Raw genomic sequence first — 19,349 nt, forward strand, 5'->3', positions numbered from 1 at the left:
AGGGTACGGCGGCTTTACTCCCCATAGCACTACTACTGGGATGTCGGAAGGCTAATATGTGAGGGTACGGCCGGCTTTACTCCCCATAGCCACTACATACTGGGGATGTCGGAAGGCTAATATGTGAGGGTACGGCCGGCTTTACTCCCCATAGCCACTACATACTGGGGATGTCGGAAGGCTAATATGTGAGTGTGTACGGCCGGCTTTACTCCCCATAGCCCACTACATACTGGGGATGTCGGAAGGCTAATATGTGAGGGTAACGGCCGGCTCCCCATAGCCACTACATACTGGGGATGTCGGCAAGGCTAATTTGTGAGTGTGTACAGGCCGGCTTTACTCCCCCATAGCCACTACATACTGGGGATGTCGGAAGAGCTAATATGTGAGTGTGTACGGCGGCTTTACTCCCCATAGCCACTACATACTGGGGATGTCGGAAGGCTAATATGTAGGGTCGGCCGGCTTTACTCCCCATAGCCACTACATACTGGGGATGTCGGAAGGCTAATATGTGAGTGTGTACGGCCGGCTTTACTCCCCATAGCCACTACATACTGGGATGTCGGAAGGCTAATATGTGAGGGTACGGCCGGCTTTACTCCCCATAGCCACTACATACTGGGGAGAGCCCCGCAGCTAAGGAGTTCCTACCCAGGGAAATATACTCTGCTATGAGTTTTAACTACCAGGGCTTAATAAAATAATACAAAAAAAAAAAAAAAAAAAGATATATATACACACACACACACACACACAGCAGTTTGTATGAGAAAGTTGCACTTTGGGAAACCAAGCGCTCCCAGCCCCCCCCCCCCCCGCCCATACTCCCCCCCTGCCATACTCCCCCCCCCCTGCCATACTCCCCCCCCCTGCCATACTCCCCCCCCCCTGCCAACTCCCCCCCCCCCCCTGCCATACTCCCCCCAGTGCCCAGGAAGATGCCCCCTTAGCCAAACACAATCTGCCTCTCAGTCAGGGCACCAATCACTGGAACCTGCTGCCTTCCTGCCACTGTTCCCTCTAAGCTGTGCGCGTGTGCGCGCGCACACGACTTTCCGAACCCGCGCACACAAATTAAAATAGCGCGCACAAAAATTTAATTTTTGTAACTTGATTTAGACAAACTGAAAGACCTGCGCAAAAATGCCCATAACTGAACTCCAACAAACATTCTGTAGCGCACAAAAATTTAATCTTGCTTTAAAATGCGCACGGATGATATTTTTTGCGCACACAGCCTATAAAAAATTAGAGGGAACGTTGCTTCCTGCCCCTCACGGATTCCTTCTTTCCTTCCCCCTCTGAGCCCGCACCCACACACTGTACCCCGGTTTCCTCTCACCCTGCCCCGGTAGCCCCAGTAGCCCCGGTAGCCCTGCCCCATCCCCCCTGCCCTACTAACCCGGTTCCCGCTCACCACATGCCGCGGTCCCGCCGCCTCTCTCTCCGCATTCGCTACTCTCTTCTCTCCCAGTCACGCAACAGCTGGGGCGGTCACCATAGCAACGCCGCTCAAGCCGTTTAAACCATAGCTCGCAGGAAGTGACGGTTACAGACATGTGACTAAGGAGTAGGCGGGGAAAAGGCGCTCGTCTCCCTATCACGTGACCAGAAGCGGCGCTGCCTGTCCCACGGAATGGTATGAGTAGGAATGAGGGGAATCTGAGCGCTCTTGTGGGAAAGGGGGGCTAGAGGTAAGGGAGTGCTAGAGGTAAGGGGGGGGGCTAGAGGTAAGGGGGGGCTAGAGGTAAGGGGGGGAGGGCTAGAGGTAAGGGGGGCTAGAGGTAAGGGGGGGCTAGAGGTAAGGGGGGAGGCTAGAGGTAAGGGGGGGCTAGAGGTAAGGGGGGGAGGGCTAGAGGTAAGGGGGGGCTAGAGGTAAGGGGGGGCTAGAGGTAAGGGGGGGGAGGGCTAGAGGTAAGGGGGGGCTAGAGGTAAGGGGGGGAGGGCTAGAGGTAAGGGGGGGCTAGAGGTAAGGGGGGGGGCTAGAGGTAAGGGGGAGTGCTAGAGGTAAGGGAGGGCTAGAGGTAAGGGAGTGCTAGAGGTAAGGGGGGGCTACAGGTAAGGGGGGGAGGGCTAGAGGTAAGGGGGGCTAGAGGTAAGGGCTAGAGGTAAGGGGGGGGGCTAGAGGTAAGGGGGGGCTAGAGGTAAGGGGGAGGGCTAGAGGTAAGGGGGGGGCTAGAGGTAAGGGAGGGCTAGAGGTAAGGGAGGGCTAGAGGTAAGGGAGGGCTAGAGGTAAGGGGGGGCTAGAGGTAAGGGAGGGCTAGTGGTAAGGGGTGAGTGCTAGAGGTAAAGGGGGGCTAGAGGTAAGGGGGCACTAGAGGTAAGGGGGCACTAGAGGTAAGGGGGGGCTAGAGGTAAGGTGGGAGGGCTAGAGGTAAGGGGGGCTAGAGGTAAGGGGGAGGGCTAGAGGTAAGGGGGAGGGCTAGAGGTAAGGGGGGGGCTAGAGGTAAGGAGGGCTAGAGGTAAGGGGGAGGGCTAGAGGTAAGGGGGGGCTAGAGGTAAGGGGGAGGGCTAGAGGTAAGGGGAGGGCTAGAGGTAAGGGGGAGGGCTAGAGGTAAGGGGGAGGGCTAGAGGTAAGGGGGAGGGCTAGAGGTAAGGGGGGGCTAGAGGTAAGGGGGGGCTAGAGGTAAGGGAGGGCTAGTGGTAAGGGGTGAGTGCTAGAGGTAAAGGGGGGCTAGAGGTAAGGGGGCAACTAGAGGTAAGGGGGGCTAGAGGTAAGGGAGGGCTAGTGGTAAGGGGTGAGTGCTAGAGGTAAAGGGGGGCTAGAGGTAAGGGGCACTAGAGGTAAGGGGGGCTAGAGGTAAGGGGGGAGGGCTAGAGGTAAGGGGGGGCTAAGAGGTAAGGGGGGGCTAGAGGTAAGGGAGGGCTAGTGGTAAGGGGTGAGTGCTAGAGGTAAAGGGGGGCTAGAGGTAAGGGGGCACTAGAGGTAAGGGGGCACTAGAGGTAAGGGGGGGCTAGAGGTAAAGGGGGGCTAGAGGTAAGGGGGGAGTGCTAGAGGTAAGGGAGGGGCTAGAGGTAAGGGGGAGGGCTAGAGGTAGGGGGGAGGGCTAGAGGTAAGGGGGGAGGGCTAGAGGTAAGGGGGGGGGGCGCTAGAGGTAAGGGGGGAGTGCTAGAGGTAAGGGGGGGGCTAGAGGTAAGGGGGGAGTGCTAGAGGTAAGGGGGGAGTGCTAGAGGTAAGGGGGGAGTGCTAGAGGTAAGGGGGGGTCTAGAGGTAAGGGAGGGCTAGAGGTAAGGGGGGCACTAGAGGTAAGGGGGGAGTGCTAGAAGTAAGGGGGGAGTGCTAGAGGTAAGGGGGGCTAGAGGTAAGGGGGGAGTGCTAGAGGTAAGGGAGGGGCTAGAGGTAAGGGAGGGCTAGAGGTAAGGGAGGGGCTAGAGGTAAGGGGGGGGCTAGAGGTAAGGGAGGGGCTAGAGGTAAGGGAGGGCTAGAGGTAAGGGGGGAGTGCTAGAGGTAAGGGAGGGCTAGAGGTAAGGAGGGCTAGAGGTAAGGGGGGAGTGCTAGAAGTAAGGGGGGAGTGCTAGAGGTAAGGGGGGCTAGAGGTAAGGGGGGAGTGCTAGAGGTAAGGGGGAGTGCTAGAGGTAAGGGAGGGGCTAGAGGTAAGGGAGGGGCTAGAGTAAGGGAGGGGCTAGAGGTAAGGGAGGGGCTAGAGGTAAGGGAGGGCTAGAGGTAAGGGAGGGCTAGAGGTAAGGGGGGAGTGCTAGAAGTAAGGGGGGAGTGCTAGAAGTAAGGGGGGAGTGCTAGAGGTAAGGGGGGGGCTAGAGGTAAGGGGGGGGCTAGAGGTAAGGGGGGGGCTAGAGGTAAGGGAGGGGCTAGAGGTAAGGGAGGGCTAGAGGTAAGGGGGGCTAGAGGTAAGGGGGGGCTAGAGGTAAGGGAGGGCTAGTGGTAAGGGGTGAGTGCTAGAGGTAAAGGGGGGCTAGAGGTAAGGGGGGCTAGAGGTAAGGGGGAGTGCTAGAGGTAAGGGGGGAGTGCTAGAGGTAAGGGAGGGCTAGAGGTAAGGGAGGGGCTAGAGGTAAGGAGGGGCTAGAGGTAAGGGGGGGCTAGAGGTAAGGGAGGGCTAGAGGTAAGGGGGAGGCTAGAAGTAAGGGGGCGAGTGCTAGAAGTAAGGGGGGGAGTGCTAGAAGTAAGGGGGGAGTGCTAGAGGTAAGGGGGGGGGCTAGAGGTAAGGGGGGGGCTAGAGGTAAGGGGGGGGCTAGAGGTAAGGGAGGGCTAGAGGTAAGGGAGGGGCTAGAGGTAAGGGGGGGCTAGAGGTAAGGGGGGGCTAGAGGTAAGGGGGGCTAGAGGTAAGGGAGGGCTAGTGGTAAGGGGGAGTGCTAGAGGTAAAGGGGGGCTAGAGGCTAGAGGTAAGGGGGCTAGAGGTAAGGGGGGAGTGCTAGAGGTAAGGGGAGGGGCTAGAGGTAAGGAGGGGCTAGAGGTAAGGGAGGGCTAGAGGTAAGGGGGGAGGGCTAGAGGTAAGGGAGGGGCTAGAGGTAAGGGGGGAGGGCTAGAGGTAAGGGAGGGCTAGAGGTAAGGGGGGAGGGCTAGAGGTAAGGGAGGGCTAGAGGTAAGGGGGGAGTGCTAGAGGTAAGGGAGGGCTAGAGGTAAGGGGAAACATTTGTGAAAAGTGGGGCGCTGTGTTCATAAATAGGCCTGATAGTAACTTGCAGGCAGCTGTTCAATTGGTTTATATCTCTCTGTTACTAAGATTGCTATTGGGAGCAGTGTCTGTGCTGTTCCCCTGTCTCCCATAGGGGCCATTCACACAATACTCCCCACAGTGTACTGTAAAGGCCTCAATCTGCCATTTTTTATTTTTTGCCCAATGCGCTGGGCATCATGGGAACAGCGGCCGCTCTCTCTCTCCATTGTGAAGCACAGAGCCCTGTTGAGCTGTCACCCCCTCTACATTTTTTGGAGAGTTACTTGAATTTAGCTTCTCTACTGTTGCCCCTCATCCAATACCATTCTACAGATTTTGTAAAAATCCCCTGAAAGTGGGTAGTTTTCCTATGTTCAACTAGACCAGCGGTTCTCAACTTGTGGGTCGCAACCCCTTTGGGGATCGAACAACCCTTTCACAGGGGTCGCCTAAGACCATCGGAAAACACATATTTCCGACGGTCTTAGGAATAATTTTATGGTTGGGGGTCACCACAACATGAGGAACTGTATTAAAGGGTCGCGGCATTAGGAAGGTTGGGAACCACTGAACTAGACAATCATCTTTTGTGTGTTTGTTTCCCCTTTAGCAGCAGCAGCGGCAGTATGGCTTTACGGGCTTGTGGTCTGATAATATTCCGGAGATGCCAGGCTGGAGTCTCAGCTGCTGCCGGGGATGGGATCGAGTTCCTCCTCCTTCAGACTTCCTATGGGGAGCACCACTGGACCCCCCCAAAAGGTAACAGGTTTCAGTTGGAAAAAAAATAAGTACCATTGCATGGGCATTTTAATGTTTAAAGGGGAAACTGTCATCATGCTGCAGGAACAATATACTAGACTGAGATGATTTATACAAACATTTCCCCTTAACTTTTAATATTTTATAGAATGGCCAATGCTAAGCAACTTTAGCTTTCATTATTTTTTATAGTTGTTTAATTATTTGCCTTCTTGTAACTCTTTGTACCTTTCAAATTGGGGGTCACTGACCCCGGCAGCCAAAAGACTTTTGCTCTGTGAGGCTACAGCTTTACAGTTATTGCTACTTTTTATAACTTATTTTTCTATTCAGGTCCTGTCCTATTCATATACCAGTCTCGCATCCAAAGCACTCCCTGGTTGCTAAGGTAATTTGGACCCTAGCAACCAGATAGTTGCTGAAACTGCAATCTGGAGAGCTGTTGAACAAAAATTATTTAAAAACTACAAATAATAAAAAATGAAGACCAATTGCAAGTTGTCTCAGTATATTGCTCTCTACATCATATTAAAAGTTTACTCAAAGGTGAACAGTCTAACGCTGTAAAACCCTTTCACATCAGCTGGAAGGCAGTTTCCTATCTATCACCTTCTCCTGGGTTTTTTCCAGTTTCCCTTTTGTTAGACCTGTTTTTTTGTAGAGAGAACTTAATCTTGCACTTAATCTAATACATTTTCAGGCCATGTGGACCCTGGAGAGGATGATATGAGCACAGCCCTGAGAGAGACTGAGGAAGAGGCCGGCTTGGACTCCAGCCACATCAGCCTGGTGAAAGGGTTCTGCAAAGAAATGAATTACAATGTCCGAAACAGGCCGAAAACGGTCATCTACTGGCTGGCAGAGCTGAGGGACTACACCACTCCGGTGAGACTCTCCAATGAGCACCAAGACTACCGCTGGCTCCCACTGGGAGAAGCCTGTAAATACGCCGGGTACCAAGATATGAAGGACACCCTGAATGAGGCACATCAGTTCCTGCTAAACCAGAAAAAGGAACCCAGACAGCAGTAAATGGCAGTGCCCAGTGTGAGAATCATGTTTACTTCCAACTGTCTGACTGCTCGTTGATAACACACTGTCACTTGATAGCGCCCAGCCCTTAGCTGTGACTCCAACTGACCCAAGCCGGCCATGCACGTTCTGATTTCAGGCTTCTTCCAATGAAAGTTTGGATATCAATTGTACGTTTAAATGAATGATCTAAAACTAACAGTTAACTAAAACTAACTAAGTATGTTGTGAACATGAAATAGTTGGCAGGCACCAATTGTACGAAAAATGCATTGTAGGTCCCCCCCAATGGTATCGTCAGATACACAATACGCGTGCAGATTTTATCATTATCCGATTGGAATTTTCTAACCTGTCCTATCGACTAAACGACCGTTTGCCGTGGTAAGATGGCAGGACAATAATGTGTAGCCCACACACTGTCTAAAAGTCGTAGGAAGTGTATCGGTGCGTGTATTCCCAGCTTTAGAATTGGGTCAGTTTCTTTTTGTCCACTATATAATGAAAAACACTCTGATGCATCGCCATCAGAGTGCTAGTAGTTGTCCAGAGTGCCATACCCGTATTCCTACTAAGATGTAATAACATGGGGCTTTCAGATATAATCAGAAATGTATCTTAGGTGTAATATTTTCTATTTTTTAAAAATACTTTTGTAAATCCGCTCATAACCTCAATTGTACACCATTTTATCTGCCACTAAATAAATGTAAATGGCTGGCATAATTCTGAAAAGTTTGTATAGTCTTTGCACTGCTTGTTCTGACTACTTGAGCCAGTGTATCAGACATCAGATAATTCATATACCTAGAAGTGAACTGATTTCTAATACACTGAACAGAAAGGAAACCAGGGTATTCTTTTTCATTAACCATTTTATTGAGGTTTTATGTGACAGAACAAACTACTGTACGACATGCTTTTAAACAACAGTGAAAGAACAGATATGATTTAAATGGAGTCCAACTTAGATCTTTAAAAACTGTGTATTTCTATAAAAAGTAGTAGCGGAACATTAAAACTAGTACAGCAAGCATGGGTGCTGTTTATGGAGAGGGGGCATTGAATCAGCAATGGGGGGATGGTAAGAAAATAGGGAACAGAGAAGAGGGGTGGTCTGGAAAAGCATTGAATAAGAGAGGTATAGAGGAAAGAAGGGCAGGTTTATTTACAAAGGCAGAGGTTTATACAGAGATTATGCTAAGACCAATGTTGATAAATATTCAAGGAGTCCATTTAATGGTAAATTTTGAAAAAATGAGCCAGTGTCTGAATGGAGGGTTCCTTATACTCATGGATTTCATTTATTTTACAGATCCATTTCTTAGTTGTGTCTTGAGGTTTCTAGTGCAATTGTATTGGTAATTGAGGTTCCACAGACTGAAGGAAGAAAAAGAGAGACCTGTTAATGTGAGTCAGACAAAAAATCAAGATGTTCAAGATGTAGGGATTTTAGCGGAACTCACAAAAATATATGCAACTTTGTAATTTGGCCATATTGTCTTAAAGGAGAAGGAAAGGCTAATAAAGAGTTAATCTCAAGCTGCAGGCATACCTTCAGTTCTCTCAATAGTACCTTTAAGTCTTCCCATATTTCTCCCATTCAGATGATCAGAAGCCTCATAGGAAAAAAAAGCTGAGCTCGGTAAAGAAATTTCCCATAATGCCTCGCTCCTACACCAAGACCCGTGTACATGTTCAGTTAGTTAGACTATGAGGAAGCTTCCTGCTGATTGGCTCAGATCCACATTCCTAAGGGGTGGGAGGGAGCAGGAGAGAGCTGGGTGTCTCTGGCACAGGAAAACAGAGACAACAAATCTTTTGATAGAGAACTCAGTGCGGCGTTTCTGTGAGTGCTTATGGCTGTATTTACATAGACCTTTCTGATAAAGCTTACTTGGTTTTCTCCTTTAAAAGAGAAGGAAACTTACAGTATGGGGGTTGGTATATTTCAGAGAGTTTAGTGATTCATCTGTTCAGTGATTAATCAGCAGCTCTGCTTTGTACACTGTGATGTATGACACCCTAACGCTGAAGTCAATATTATGGCATTTAGAGATGCAATTCTTGGATGGCACAGGGGAACCATCCAGCTTTAGTGTTGCCAGAGCCTGTCTGTCCGTAGGCAAACACAGTTGCATTGTACCCTTCCATTAATGACCCCAGAAGTGGTTTGATGCTCGATCTGTAGACATCATCCCGGGACAAGCTCTTGCCAAACACAAAGTCAAATGTGAGGGACAGGGAAATGAAGGAGAGGAACTCAAGGGGAAATAAAGGAGGGCAGAGGAAAACAATGTTTACCTTCCCAATATTTGAAAACTGTACAGCGTACAGGTACAAGTTCCCTGCCACAATTTTTTTTCCCACACCCACAAAATGTCACACCAACAGTACAAAAGACTAGGAAAGCCAGGAATGACTGTGTGCTATAACTCTCCCATAGTCTGCGGGATTGGACACCCAGGGGTTGGTGTAAAGCTAAATCATACACTTTATTTAATATTACATGAACATTTCAAATGAATAAAAGCATAGAAGGCTCGTGGGTAAAGTCACCGTACCAATGAGCTTAACATTCATATTAACAAAGTAACAAGTACTCTCTGCTAAGTGCGTCCGACCACCCTTGTTCCCCCACATGGAACTATATTGTTACAGCTTGCCTGGTTCCAGTAATAGGCCACAAGAATATCAGTGTATAGATGGGGGTAGATATAGGTATCCCCAGCACTGTATTGCCCTACCCCCCAGCTTGTCAACTGCACAGGTGTATGGTTGCGTGTGATGACACTTCTGCCCACAACATGGCCCAAGTACCCGTCACCCAGCTCTGCCACTGGATTTAGACTGGGAGTCAAAATAGGCCCAGGCATTTCAAGTACACAGTGGCCTAAACAGCTCCCCCACAGACCCACTAAATAGTGATTGTCTATGGCATCTGTCAATATCTCCATGTGTTTACCTCTATTATATATCTTTACTCTTTATACAACATTTGTTTAGTTTAGTGATACCAAAATACGTCCCAAACTCTGTAAGGAAGTATATTTAGTACCACCTTCCCAGTTTCCATTTTTTATCTTACATTTCTGCATCTTTTATTGAACATTTCTATTTTCTTTCTTTCTTTATGTTTGTTTAAAACTGCAACATAATCATAAGTCTGGAGATGTCTGGATCCAATTACTAGAGGCAGATTTACTAAAACTTCTCTTTTTTTAATGCAAATAAACTCACTGAAAAAGCACGTGCTTTTGAATTAACGCACAAAAGCCAGCCATAAAAAATCCAAATCAGTTTGAAGCAAAGAAAGATCTTGAAATGGAAGGGACATCTGCCAGTGACTTCTACATGATCTCAAAAAGTTTTAGATTATTATCGGATTCAAAATTGTCGCAGTTTTGCCGTATAGTAAATCTGGGAAAAGTTGTAACTTTTATTCCTTTTGACCTTAATAAATCCCCCCTTAGTGTTGTATAACAACACTGCATGCTAAATGTACACAGCCCAAATCATTGTTGTATTGCAATCTAATTCATTTATATCTATGCCCAGCTTACAAATACTTTCCTTCTTCATTGTACAGTAGGACCCCGATTTTACATTTCCCAGGGGACCGCGTAAAAAAGGCATACATTTTGGGACACAAACTCCATAGTTGGCAATGGGAGATCTATTGCTTCACATAATTCACTAGTTACATGTGCCAATCATAGTAATTAATAAACACATAGGAAGAGACTGTAATTGAGACCAAGAGAAATGCTGGAATTTAATTAATAAAATCCACTCTCTCTCCTTTGCCATTAACACCGTATCATGTATGATCACCTTTACATGTTGCAGGGCAGGTACATTCAATCTGGTGGGATCACATAAATAAAATTTAAGCAAAGGACGCCCTACAGGTTCACGCTCATCTCCAATGTACTTGAGATGCTAGTCTTTGGTGCTCTCTTGGTTTTGCCTACATCTCAAAGACCTACTTGAGCATTGCAGTAGATTGATGACCTATTGTATTACAGTCAATATATTGCTCCAGGTATTTTTTAATTCCTGATCTCATAGTTACAAAATCCCTGTGTGTCTCTTTTGGTTCAGTCCCCTCAGGGTTACTAGCAAAATGGCTCTGCACTAACTTATCCAGTAACTTGGGAGCCTGTTGGTAAGTTATGCTATGTGTGTACTAATGTACTTTCTCAGTACTGGATCAACTTGTAAAACTGAGCCAGCGTTTGTGTAAACTGCATCTAACCCACTGATTGCAAAAAAAAAATAAATCTTACTAGGTCCAGACTGTGAGTACACAGAGGCCCAAACAGCCCCAGAGCTGTCAACCTCCCCCCTCCGAATAAACTCACATTTAAAAAAAAACAAAACAAACACTTGCTTATTTATTTATATGGAAAACTACTTCGAATTTGTGAGTTAGCAAATTTGAAAATCTCGAATTGAAAATATGGCCTGGCTTTGCCTAGGGCAACTCCAATTCTACATAAACTTGCAAGCTTGCAGATGCCGAAGTTTTACATTCGCGTTTTTAGGTTTTTTGCACGTAATAAATATCAGACATTCAAGTTTTTTAATCTGAATAAATCGATAAATCATCAGCCTAATGTTTCGGTAGGTCCAAGCTCCACGTCCCTTTTCTACGCTGCCTCTGAAGTAAGAAGCTGGCAGGGATTTACAGGTGGGTGCAGGAGGTGGTGGGGAACATGTCATAGTGTAGGGATGGAGGGGGGGCTGGGTAAGTTTGCCACTCTGCGCTGGGCCCTTCTAAAGATCTTTTTGCAGGGGGGCCGTAGTTACGCCACTGTGTCTTGTTTAACCTAGCACTTAGCATTACACCCAATGGCAGCACCAGTTTTAGGGCATTTACCCAGGGTTGCAGTAGCTCAGGGGCCCCTAGGCAAGGTATAAGTACATGTGATACTGAGATTTAGTTTAAATTCAAACCTGCAGCCCTCCAGCTGTTGTATAATTGTAGTCCACAGCCAAGAGCTGTCTGGTGGATGCTGGGAATTGTAGTTCAACAGCTGGGGTGCCACTGGTTAAACATACTTAAATTACTAGAGGCCCCTTTTTCGCCCTGTGTTCCCCTGTAATGGAATTCTCCTGCATTCCCCCACAGGGATACACAGGGGGAAACGCAGTCCCAAATGGGGCCGTACTCATTCAGGCACATACCGGCACTGAATGCAGGTGTAACACAACTTGATCCAAGCGCTCAGTGACTACAGCACAATCAGGGGGTATGGGCTGCGTTTCTTTTCGGTAGAACGTGTGAAGATTAACCACAGGGGGGCACAGAAACAAATGCCCGTGGGTAAGGGCCCTAACTCTGACCTTGCCCAGAACAGCACTAGCATATAATACCCCCCTTACCATACACAGGGAGGGATAGGCTGATGTGGCTCTAGTTACCCTCCAGATTGCTAAATCCTGTGCAAGTTAAGTACAGAGAATAGGGAATGATTGCCCCTTCCTAACAGAGTAGGAATTGATTTTTCTCCCTTTAAGCTTGGATTTTTCTCCTGGATTCCTGCTGTATCTACACCTGCCTGCGCCCCCACTTTTGTTGGCTTTTGCCGCCCCCCGTTAGTTGCTGGGGCTGCCGCTTCAGGCGAGTTCCTCCAGTCTCCTCATGGCAGCAGCGCCCCAGCCCCAGTGCTCACATATAGACTTATACCCACCTGTCTATACACTCACATATATAATATATATATATATACCAATATCTATACTTATTGTAGATTTTAGTTACAAACAGTAATAATTACAGAGACCCTTGGGGTTGTGAGATGGAAAAACAATAAAACAAAAATAAGGAGAATAAAGCCCGCCGATACACCCACAAAGCCACAAACTCCGGTATCTCAGGGAACACACACACACTTCTATCTGTGAGTTCATTCAGGGCCGCATTAGCCTGGAGTCAAGCTATCACACCATTTATATTAATGTACACAGTCTAGCTAACAGTCTCTCATTTTTTTACCTATCTCTAGCATGTATTGCTTAAATTATATTTTCTCAATAATTTTGTGTCAGTTGACAACTGCCCCGGGCCCAGAGTGTTTAGTTATAGAACTGGGCAGGGAGGGCGGGGCCTTGTTTCCCTCCATTTTCTTTCCCCCACACAGCTTTCTGTACTGCTTGTAAAGCCGCATGGGGATTGGATAATCGGCAGGGGAAGTGCAAACCTCTCCCCTAGTTTATCCAATCCCCATGCGGCTTTACCGGGACTTACCTTGTGTGGGAAAACAAGCAGTACAGAAAGCTGTGTGGGGCAGAAGGGGCAGAGGAATCAGTGAGACAGGCAGGCAGGAATCAGAGCAGCAGGGGAAGTACATATAGAGGCTGGGGGGGTCGGGGGGAATGTATTCATTGTACATGTAAGGGTTAAACCCAGGCAGGTACCATAGGCAGTGGCAGTAACCAAGGCTTCAGCGGGGTATGCAGCCTCCAGCTTGGGCAAAAGGAAATGAACGAGGCAGGTTTAATATAGAAATATATCATGTATTTGGCCCAGATCTGCTGCTTATTGCCAGGCAAATCCAAGTGAGTGCTTAGGGAAAATCCCAGGGACTTGGGAATCACTCAGTGTAACTTATATGTTACATGGACAAGGTATGGAGATCCAAATTACAGAAAGAAAAACTCAGAAAAGTCCAGTTGTTTTAGACTTAATTCTACTAGATACAGAAAGACCCCGTATCCAGACAACCCAGGTATATCTTGGGTGCCCAACACAGCTCATACTTAGGTAAACCTGTGCACATTGGGATTGAAAGTGTTCAGTGCCCCCCTGCCATTCATATTTAGGGGGTTTATCTGGGCCCCTAATGATATGTGGGAGATGCTGTAACCTGAGCGCTTTCAGAGGTTTTGGAAGTTTTTATAAAAAGCACTAACTGTAGGGAACAGTTGCGGGTAGTTTGGAGTAGAAATTTATTTACCAATTTTCGATTCTTCAGAATGTGTTCATTTTAAAAGTGTATTGGTTTCTGGGTCGAAACCCCCCTTAGGGCCTTGGAATCTAAAGTGAGATTGATGGAGGGGGGCTTTGGAAATCAGATTGTGTAACGCTGGGAGTTTGTGATCTATACAAGTCAGAAATCTCCAAACAACTGTTCTTATTTTGTATTTGTGCGTTCAGGAGACACGGGACTTTCCCAATCCGTCAAACTGATGTTTGTGATATTATGTATTTATATTAAGGAAATATTTTTGTTTTCATTTTTAGCAGGGATGCGCCAAATCCAGGATTTGGTGAAGATTCGGCCTTTTTTGGCAGGATTCACGCAAACTTAGGGGGCTGTTCCTGCTGAATTGTGCTTAGTACAGGGGAATCCCTATGTGCCATAGTTTTATGGTATCTCTCTGTACAGGCTATGGGCAAACTTAGGGGGCTGTTCCTGCTGAATTGTGCTTAGTACAGGGGAATCCCTATGTGCCATAGTTTTATGGTATCTCTCTGTACGAGCTATGAGCAAACTTAGGGGGCTGTTCCTGCTGAATTGTGCTTAGTACAGGGTAATCCCTATGTGCCATAGTTTTATGGTATCTCTCTGTACAGGCTATGGGCAAACTTAGGGGGCTGTTCCTGCTGAATTGTGCTTAGTACAGGGGAATCCCTATGTGCCATAGTTTATGGTATCTCTCTGTACAGGCTCTGTTAGTAGGGCCGACACGCTCAGGGGCCCCAGCCCTTCAGACTAAATCTATTAACCTGCCTGATTGACGAGACGACCATTATCCGCAGCGTTAGTGACATCGGTTGTCTGGAGCCGCCACACGCAGCGAATATCGCCAAAAATGAGGTTTGATACTATAATATGGGTGTGTATATGGGCAGCTCTACTTGGCTGTACCTGGAGCTACCCATGAGCCTCTGTGCTGCAGTGATAGGCTGCTGCCATTAGTTACATGCCTTCCCTGCACTGCTGGTTCTGCCAAACCAGCGCTCACCATACTGGCCTCCACTGTGCCTTTATACACCGGCCACATTCTGCCTGCTAGCCCCCGGCTGCTGACTGGGGAATCCTGGGTAATGCCCCCTGCGCCCCATTGTCTGCGGGGTTCTGCCCTGTCACTATTTCTCTGTACAGAAAATCCAAGGAGTCTGAGAATTTAAAGTTCAAATGAAAATATCTATTGAGCGTTGTGTGTATATTTCTTATGTTTAATATTATTTCTTTGTATTAATGTAACCAGTAAGGATTGGGAAAGAGCAGCTACGGCAAGCAGCCGGGGACACACAGCATAAGGAATGTCTCGTGCTGTTTTGCTGCAGTCACTGAGGGGAAAGTTGCAGCCAGCTTGCAGCCCTTTAGATGTTGCTGAAATGCAACTCCCACCCCCGGCACCCCCCCAGATATCGATTGGGCAGATTTAGTTGGAGCTGCCTTGATATGAGTGAAAGTCACCTAAAATCTAAAGTGTGTGAGGCCTTAGCAGAATGTTGTGTAAATGTGGCCGTACCCGGGGCCTTCAGGCCGATTCAGCAGCTTATCTGCCCGTGTATGGCCCCCCCCGATTGGTCACATCTCAATGGGGCAGGTTTGATTTTCCGGTTGGATCAGGGGGCGCATTGGCTCGTGGATTCTGTCCTCGGTCTGACGGCACATATACCCCCCCAGGGCTAAACGATCAATTAGCCCAATATGGCCCACAGTAGGCTGTTTGCACAGCGAGCGGATCCCATAGTGTATAGCCCCCTTACCATATACACGTGAGTCCCTTCAGCATGTGGCTATGGGGCCTCACTGTCACTCCATTTCAGCCAATCATTATTGCACCTTTTCCCTTTGTGTTGGCTTGTGTGTCAGTGCTACGGGGGCCTGTAAGCTCCCTACATTCATGGCAATAGGCTCAGCCCTCTGATGGGAAGGGGATGATTTTAGGCAGAAAATCAAGTTAGCTAATAAGCCCCACTGGCATGTAAAGGGTTCATCCTTCGTCTGACTAATAAACAGGCTCATTCAGTTGTGCAGCTAACTACAGCTAGATGGGTAACTACAGCTAGATGGGTAACTACAGCTAGACGGGTAACTACAGCTAGCTGGGTAACTACAGCTAGACGGGTAACTACAGCTAGACGGGTAACTACAGCTAGACGGGTAACTACAGCTAGACGGGTAACTACAGCTAGACGGGTAACTACAGCTAGACGGGTAACTACAGCTAGCTGGGTAACTACAGCTAGACGGTAACTACAGCTAGACGGGTAACTACAGCTAGATGGGTAACTACAGCTAGACGGGTAACTACAGCTAGATGGGTAACTACAGCTAGACGGGTAACTACAGCTAGCTGGGTAACTACAGCTAGACGGTAACTACAGCTAGACGGGTAACTACAGCTAGCTGGGTAACTACAGCTAGACGGGTAACTACAGCTAGATGGGTAACTACAGCTAGCTGGGTAACTACAGCTAGACGGGTAACTACAGCTAGATGGTAACTACAGCTAGATGGTAACTACAGCTAGACGGGTAACTACAGCTAGATGGTAACTACAGCTAGACGGGTAACTACAGCTAGACGGGTAACTACAGCTAGACGGGTAACTACAGCTAGACGGGTAACTACAGCTAGACGGGTAACTACAGCTAGACGGGTAACTACAGCTAGACGGGTAACTACAGCTAGACGGGTAACTACAGCTAGATGGGTAACTACAGCTAGACGGGTAACTACAGCTAGACGGGTAACTACAGCTAGACGGGTAACTACAGCTAGATGGGTAACTACAGCTAGCTGGGTAACTACAGCTAGACGGGTAACTACAGCTAGATGGTAACTACAGCTAGATGGTAACTACAGCTAGACGGGTAACTACAGCTAGATGGTAACTACAGCTAGACGGGTAACTACAGCTAGATGGGTAACTACAGCTAGATGGTAACTACAGCTAGACGGGTAACTACAGCTAGATGGTAACTACAGCTAGACGGGTAACTACAGCTAGATGGGTAACTACAGCTAGACGGGTAACTACAGCTAGATGGGTAAGTGCCCTTAGGCAGGTAATAGTAACGTAGGGGAAGTGGAGATGCAAATATGTCAGTGATTAAAATGCTCTTTTAATATGTTATAGAATGGTAAATTCTAAGCAACTTTTCAATTGGTCTTCATTTTTTATCTTTTATAGTATTATAATTATGTGCCTTCTTCCTCTTTGCAGCTTTCAAATGGGGGTCACTGACCCCGGCAGCCAAACCCTATTGCTCTGTGAGGCTACAATTTTATCATTATGGCTACTTTGTATTACTTACCTTTCTATTCAGTCACTCTCTCAATCCACTCCCTGGTTACTAAAGTAAATTGGACCCTAGCAACCAGATAACTGCTGAAATTCCAAACTGGAGAGCTGCGGAACAAAAAGAGAATTAATTAAAAAACTACCAGTAATAAAAAAAGGAAGACTAAATGCAAATTGTCTCAGAATATTCCTCTGTACATAAAGTTATCTCAAAGGTGAACATCCCCTTTAAATAAGTTAAATACGGGGCAGACAAGTTTAGAGCAGGAGAGCTTCTTACCCCTGTATGAGGCCCGGAATCACTTGCCCCTGGTTGTGCTTCTTTGTGCCCCGACCTGTTACTCTTGTAGCAACAACCAAAGCAGCAAATCGGAGCATTTGGAGGATCTGTCCCAGAATGCTCTCTGCTCCTGTTCCCTTCCTATGGTGGATCGTTTGCTAGCAGGGGTTAAATTGCACAAGGGAAGTTGCCAATAGCATCCAATCAGTAATTAGTTTGGAAAAGTCTACTGCAAGTTGTAAAATGAAAGCAAAGATCTGATTGGTTGCTCAATGGCAACTGACTTGTGCAGCTTAGGCCCCTATGTATTTCTATAATTATTATTGTAGTTGTTTTGCTGTATGAATTGTAAATTCCCCCTCCCTGGCTGCTCTCTGTGTGCCCGGAGTAAGCTGAGAGAGAGGAACAGCCCTGCTTGGGGCATATACAGCACATAGAGAGGAACAGCCCTGCTTGGGGCATATACAGCACATAGAGAGGAACAGCCCTGCTTGGGGCATATACAGCACATAGAGAGGAACAGCCCTGCTTGGGGCATATACAGCACATAGAGAGGAACAGCCCTGCTTGGGGCATATACAGCACATAGAGAGGAACAGCCCTGCTTGGGGCATATACAGCACATAGAGAGGAACAGCCCTGCTTGGGGCATATACAGCACATAGAGAGGAACAGCCCTGCTTGGGGCATATACAGCACATAGAGAGGAACAGCCCTGCTTGGGGCATATACAGCACATAGAGAGGAACAGCCCTGCTTGGGGCATATACAGCACATAGAGAGATTCTGGCAATACAAACAGAAAGCTGAATCCCTTCTCTCTGTGAGTTAGGGAACAGGGCGCAGCCCAGGGTGTGAGGAAAGGGGCTTTTTTTTATAGTTTTTATTTCTGCATTTCCATACCCCCCAAGCTTTCCGCGGGACAGTCCCGTTTTTTACAGCGCGTCCCGCTGTCCCGGATTGTTCAATGAATGTCCCGCATTACGGAAATGCAGAACATTCATTAAACTATCCAGGACAGCGGGACGCGCTGGCTACAGCGGATTGCTCGGGCTCCTTCTTCTTGGGCTCCTGCTCCTTACTCGGCTCCTCGTAAGGCGGCGACAGGACCTTTTATAAGGTTGCGCCCGTGATTACGTGTGACGTCACACGTACGCACGGGCGCATCCTTATAAAAGGACCTGTCGCCGCCGTACGAGGAGCCGAATAAGGAGCAGGAGCCCAAGAAGTCTATGGGGGCCGCTATGTATGAGGTACTCACTATGGGGGCAATTGGGGGGGTACTGTGTATGGGGGGCACTGTATGGGGGCACTGTGTATGGGGGGACTCTGTGTATGGGGGGGCACTGTGTATGGGGGGCACTGTGTATGGGGGGGCACTGTGTATGGGGGGCACTGTGTATGGGGGGGCACTGTGTATGGGGGGGCTCTGTGTATGGGGGGGGGCACTGTGTATGGGGGGCACTGTGTATGGGGGGCACTGTGTATGGGGGGCACTGTGTATGGGGGGCACTGTGTATGGGGGGGCACTGTGTATGGGGGGACACTGTGTAAGGAGGGCTACTATGTATTGGGGGCACTGTATGGGGGGGCACTGTGTAAGGAGGGCTACTGTGTATGGGGGGCACTGTGTATGGGGGGCACTGTGTATGGGGGCACTTTCTATGGGGGCATTGTGTATGGAGGGTACTTTCTATGGGGTGCTGTCTATTGGGCCATCATGGGCACTATTTTAAAAATGGGGTGTGGCAATTGGGGCGTGACCACAAAGTGGGCGTGGCCAAAAATGTTGCCGCGCTGCGTGTGGCAAGACTTTTTGTCCCTCTTTTCATTTTTCAAATGTTGGGAGGTATGCATTTCCATTTATAGCATCAAAAGGCGAGTAAGAAAGTAGAGACAAGGTGATGGTTAAAGTGACAGTTACCAAGTTTACATATAAACAGAGCCGAATGCGCAGATTGAGGCGCAAGTTACAATTAAGCACTGGTACAGTTTGTGTATATTAACTACTTTGGTTCCCTAGGAATGTATAGAATAGCAGAAATAGACTTTTCTTATAGATTATGAGATGGCGCCTGGGCCTCTGGATTGGCGTCTAACCAAGGGGTCCAAATTTGATCCAATCCCCCGGGACCCCCTTGGGCTCCGTAGGTTGGTGTGATCAAATGGAGAATCTTGTTAACCACTGATACCCAGTCAGGGACAACAGACTGGGGGGTGCAGGGCCCACAGGGGCTCCCATCCCAAGGGCCCCACCTGACCCCAAATTCCCCCCCCCCCCCAGGGTGCATGCTTTAGTCTTACCTTAGGGTATTTTCCCGGCGCCCCCCCAGGCCCAGTCCGACCCTGAGGGATCATATTTAGCATAAAAAAGGCGGAACCGTGCTAGT

At 48.1% G+C, this 19,349-nt stretch overlaps 2 protein-coding genes across 9 annotated transcripts in view; one reads left to right on the forward strand and one right to left on the reverse strand.

Moving 5' to 3' along the window:
• kif24 (kinesin family member 24) overlaps positions 1 to 1,533 on the reverse strand; it is a 29,272-nt gene extending 27,739 nt beyond the window's left edge. The window contains exon 1 of one of the 3 annotated variants that reach the window (XM_031894948.1): positions 1,424 to 1,533. The gene's annotated coding sequence lies outside the window, so the exon portion shown is untranslated. Of the gene's footprint in view, positions 1 to 1,408 lie in introns of all 3 variants that reach the window. The other 2 variants (XM_031894949.1, XM_031894950.1) reach the window with 2 other exon arrangements.
• Positions 1,534 to 1,555: 22 nt separating this feature from the next.
• nudt2 (nudix hydrolase 2) lies at positions 1,556 to 7,952 on the forward strand. Of its 6 annotated transcripts, none has more exons than XM_031898270.1 (3): positions 1,556 to 1,645; positions 5,230 to 5,378; positions 6,079 to 7,147. In XM_031898270.1, the coding sequence occupies exons 2-3, from the start codon at positions 5,246 to 5,248 to the stop codon at positions 6,408 to 6,410; spliced, it is 465 nt and encodes a 154-aa protein (XP_031754130.1). In that variant the 5' UTR covers positions 1,556 to 1,645; positions 5,230 to 5,245; the 3' UTR covers positions 6,411 to 7,147.
• The last annotated feature ends 11,397 nt before the right edge of the window (positions 7,953 to 19,349 follow it).

Source organism: Xenopus tropicalis, chromosome 1 (assembly GCF_000004195.4).
Source record: "Xenopus tropicalis strain Nigerian chromosome 1, UCB_Xtro_10.0, whole genome shotgun sequence".
Lineage (NCBI taxonomy): Eukaryota > Metazoa > Chordata > Amphibia > Anura > Pipidae > Xenopus > Xenopus tropicalis.

Excerpts from the sequence above, each read along its gene's own strand:
- nudt2 (XM_031898270.1), top strand. The coding sequence starts at position 5,246 with ATGGCTTTACGGGCTTGTGGTCTGATAATATTCCGGAGATGCCAGGCT. Across the intron at positions 5,379-6,078 it reads CCACTGGACCCCCCCAAAAG|GCCATGTGGACCCTGGAGAG; the intron begins GTAACAGGTTTC and ends ATACATTTTCAG.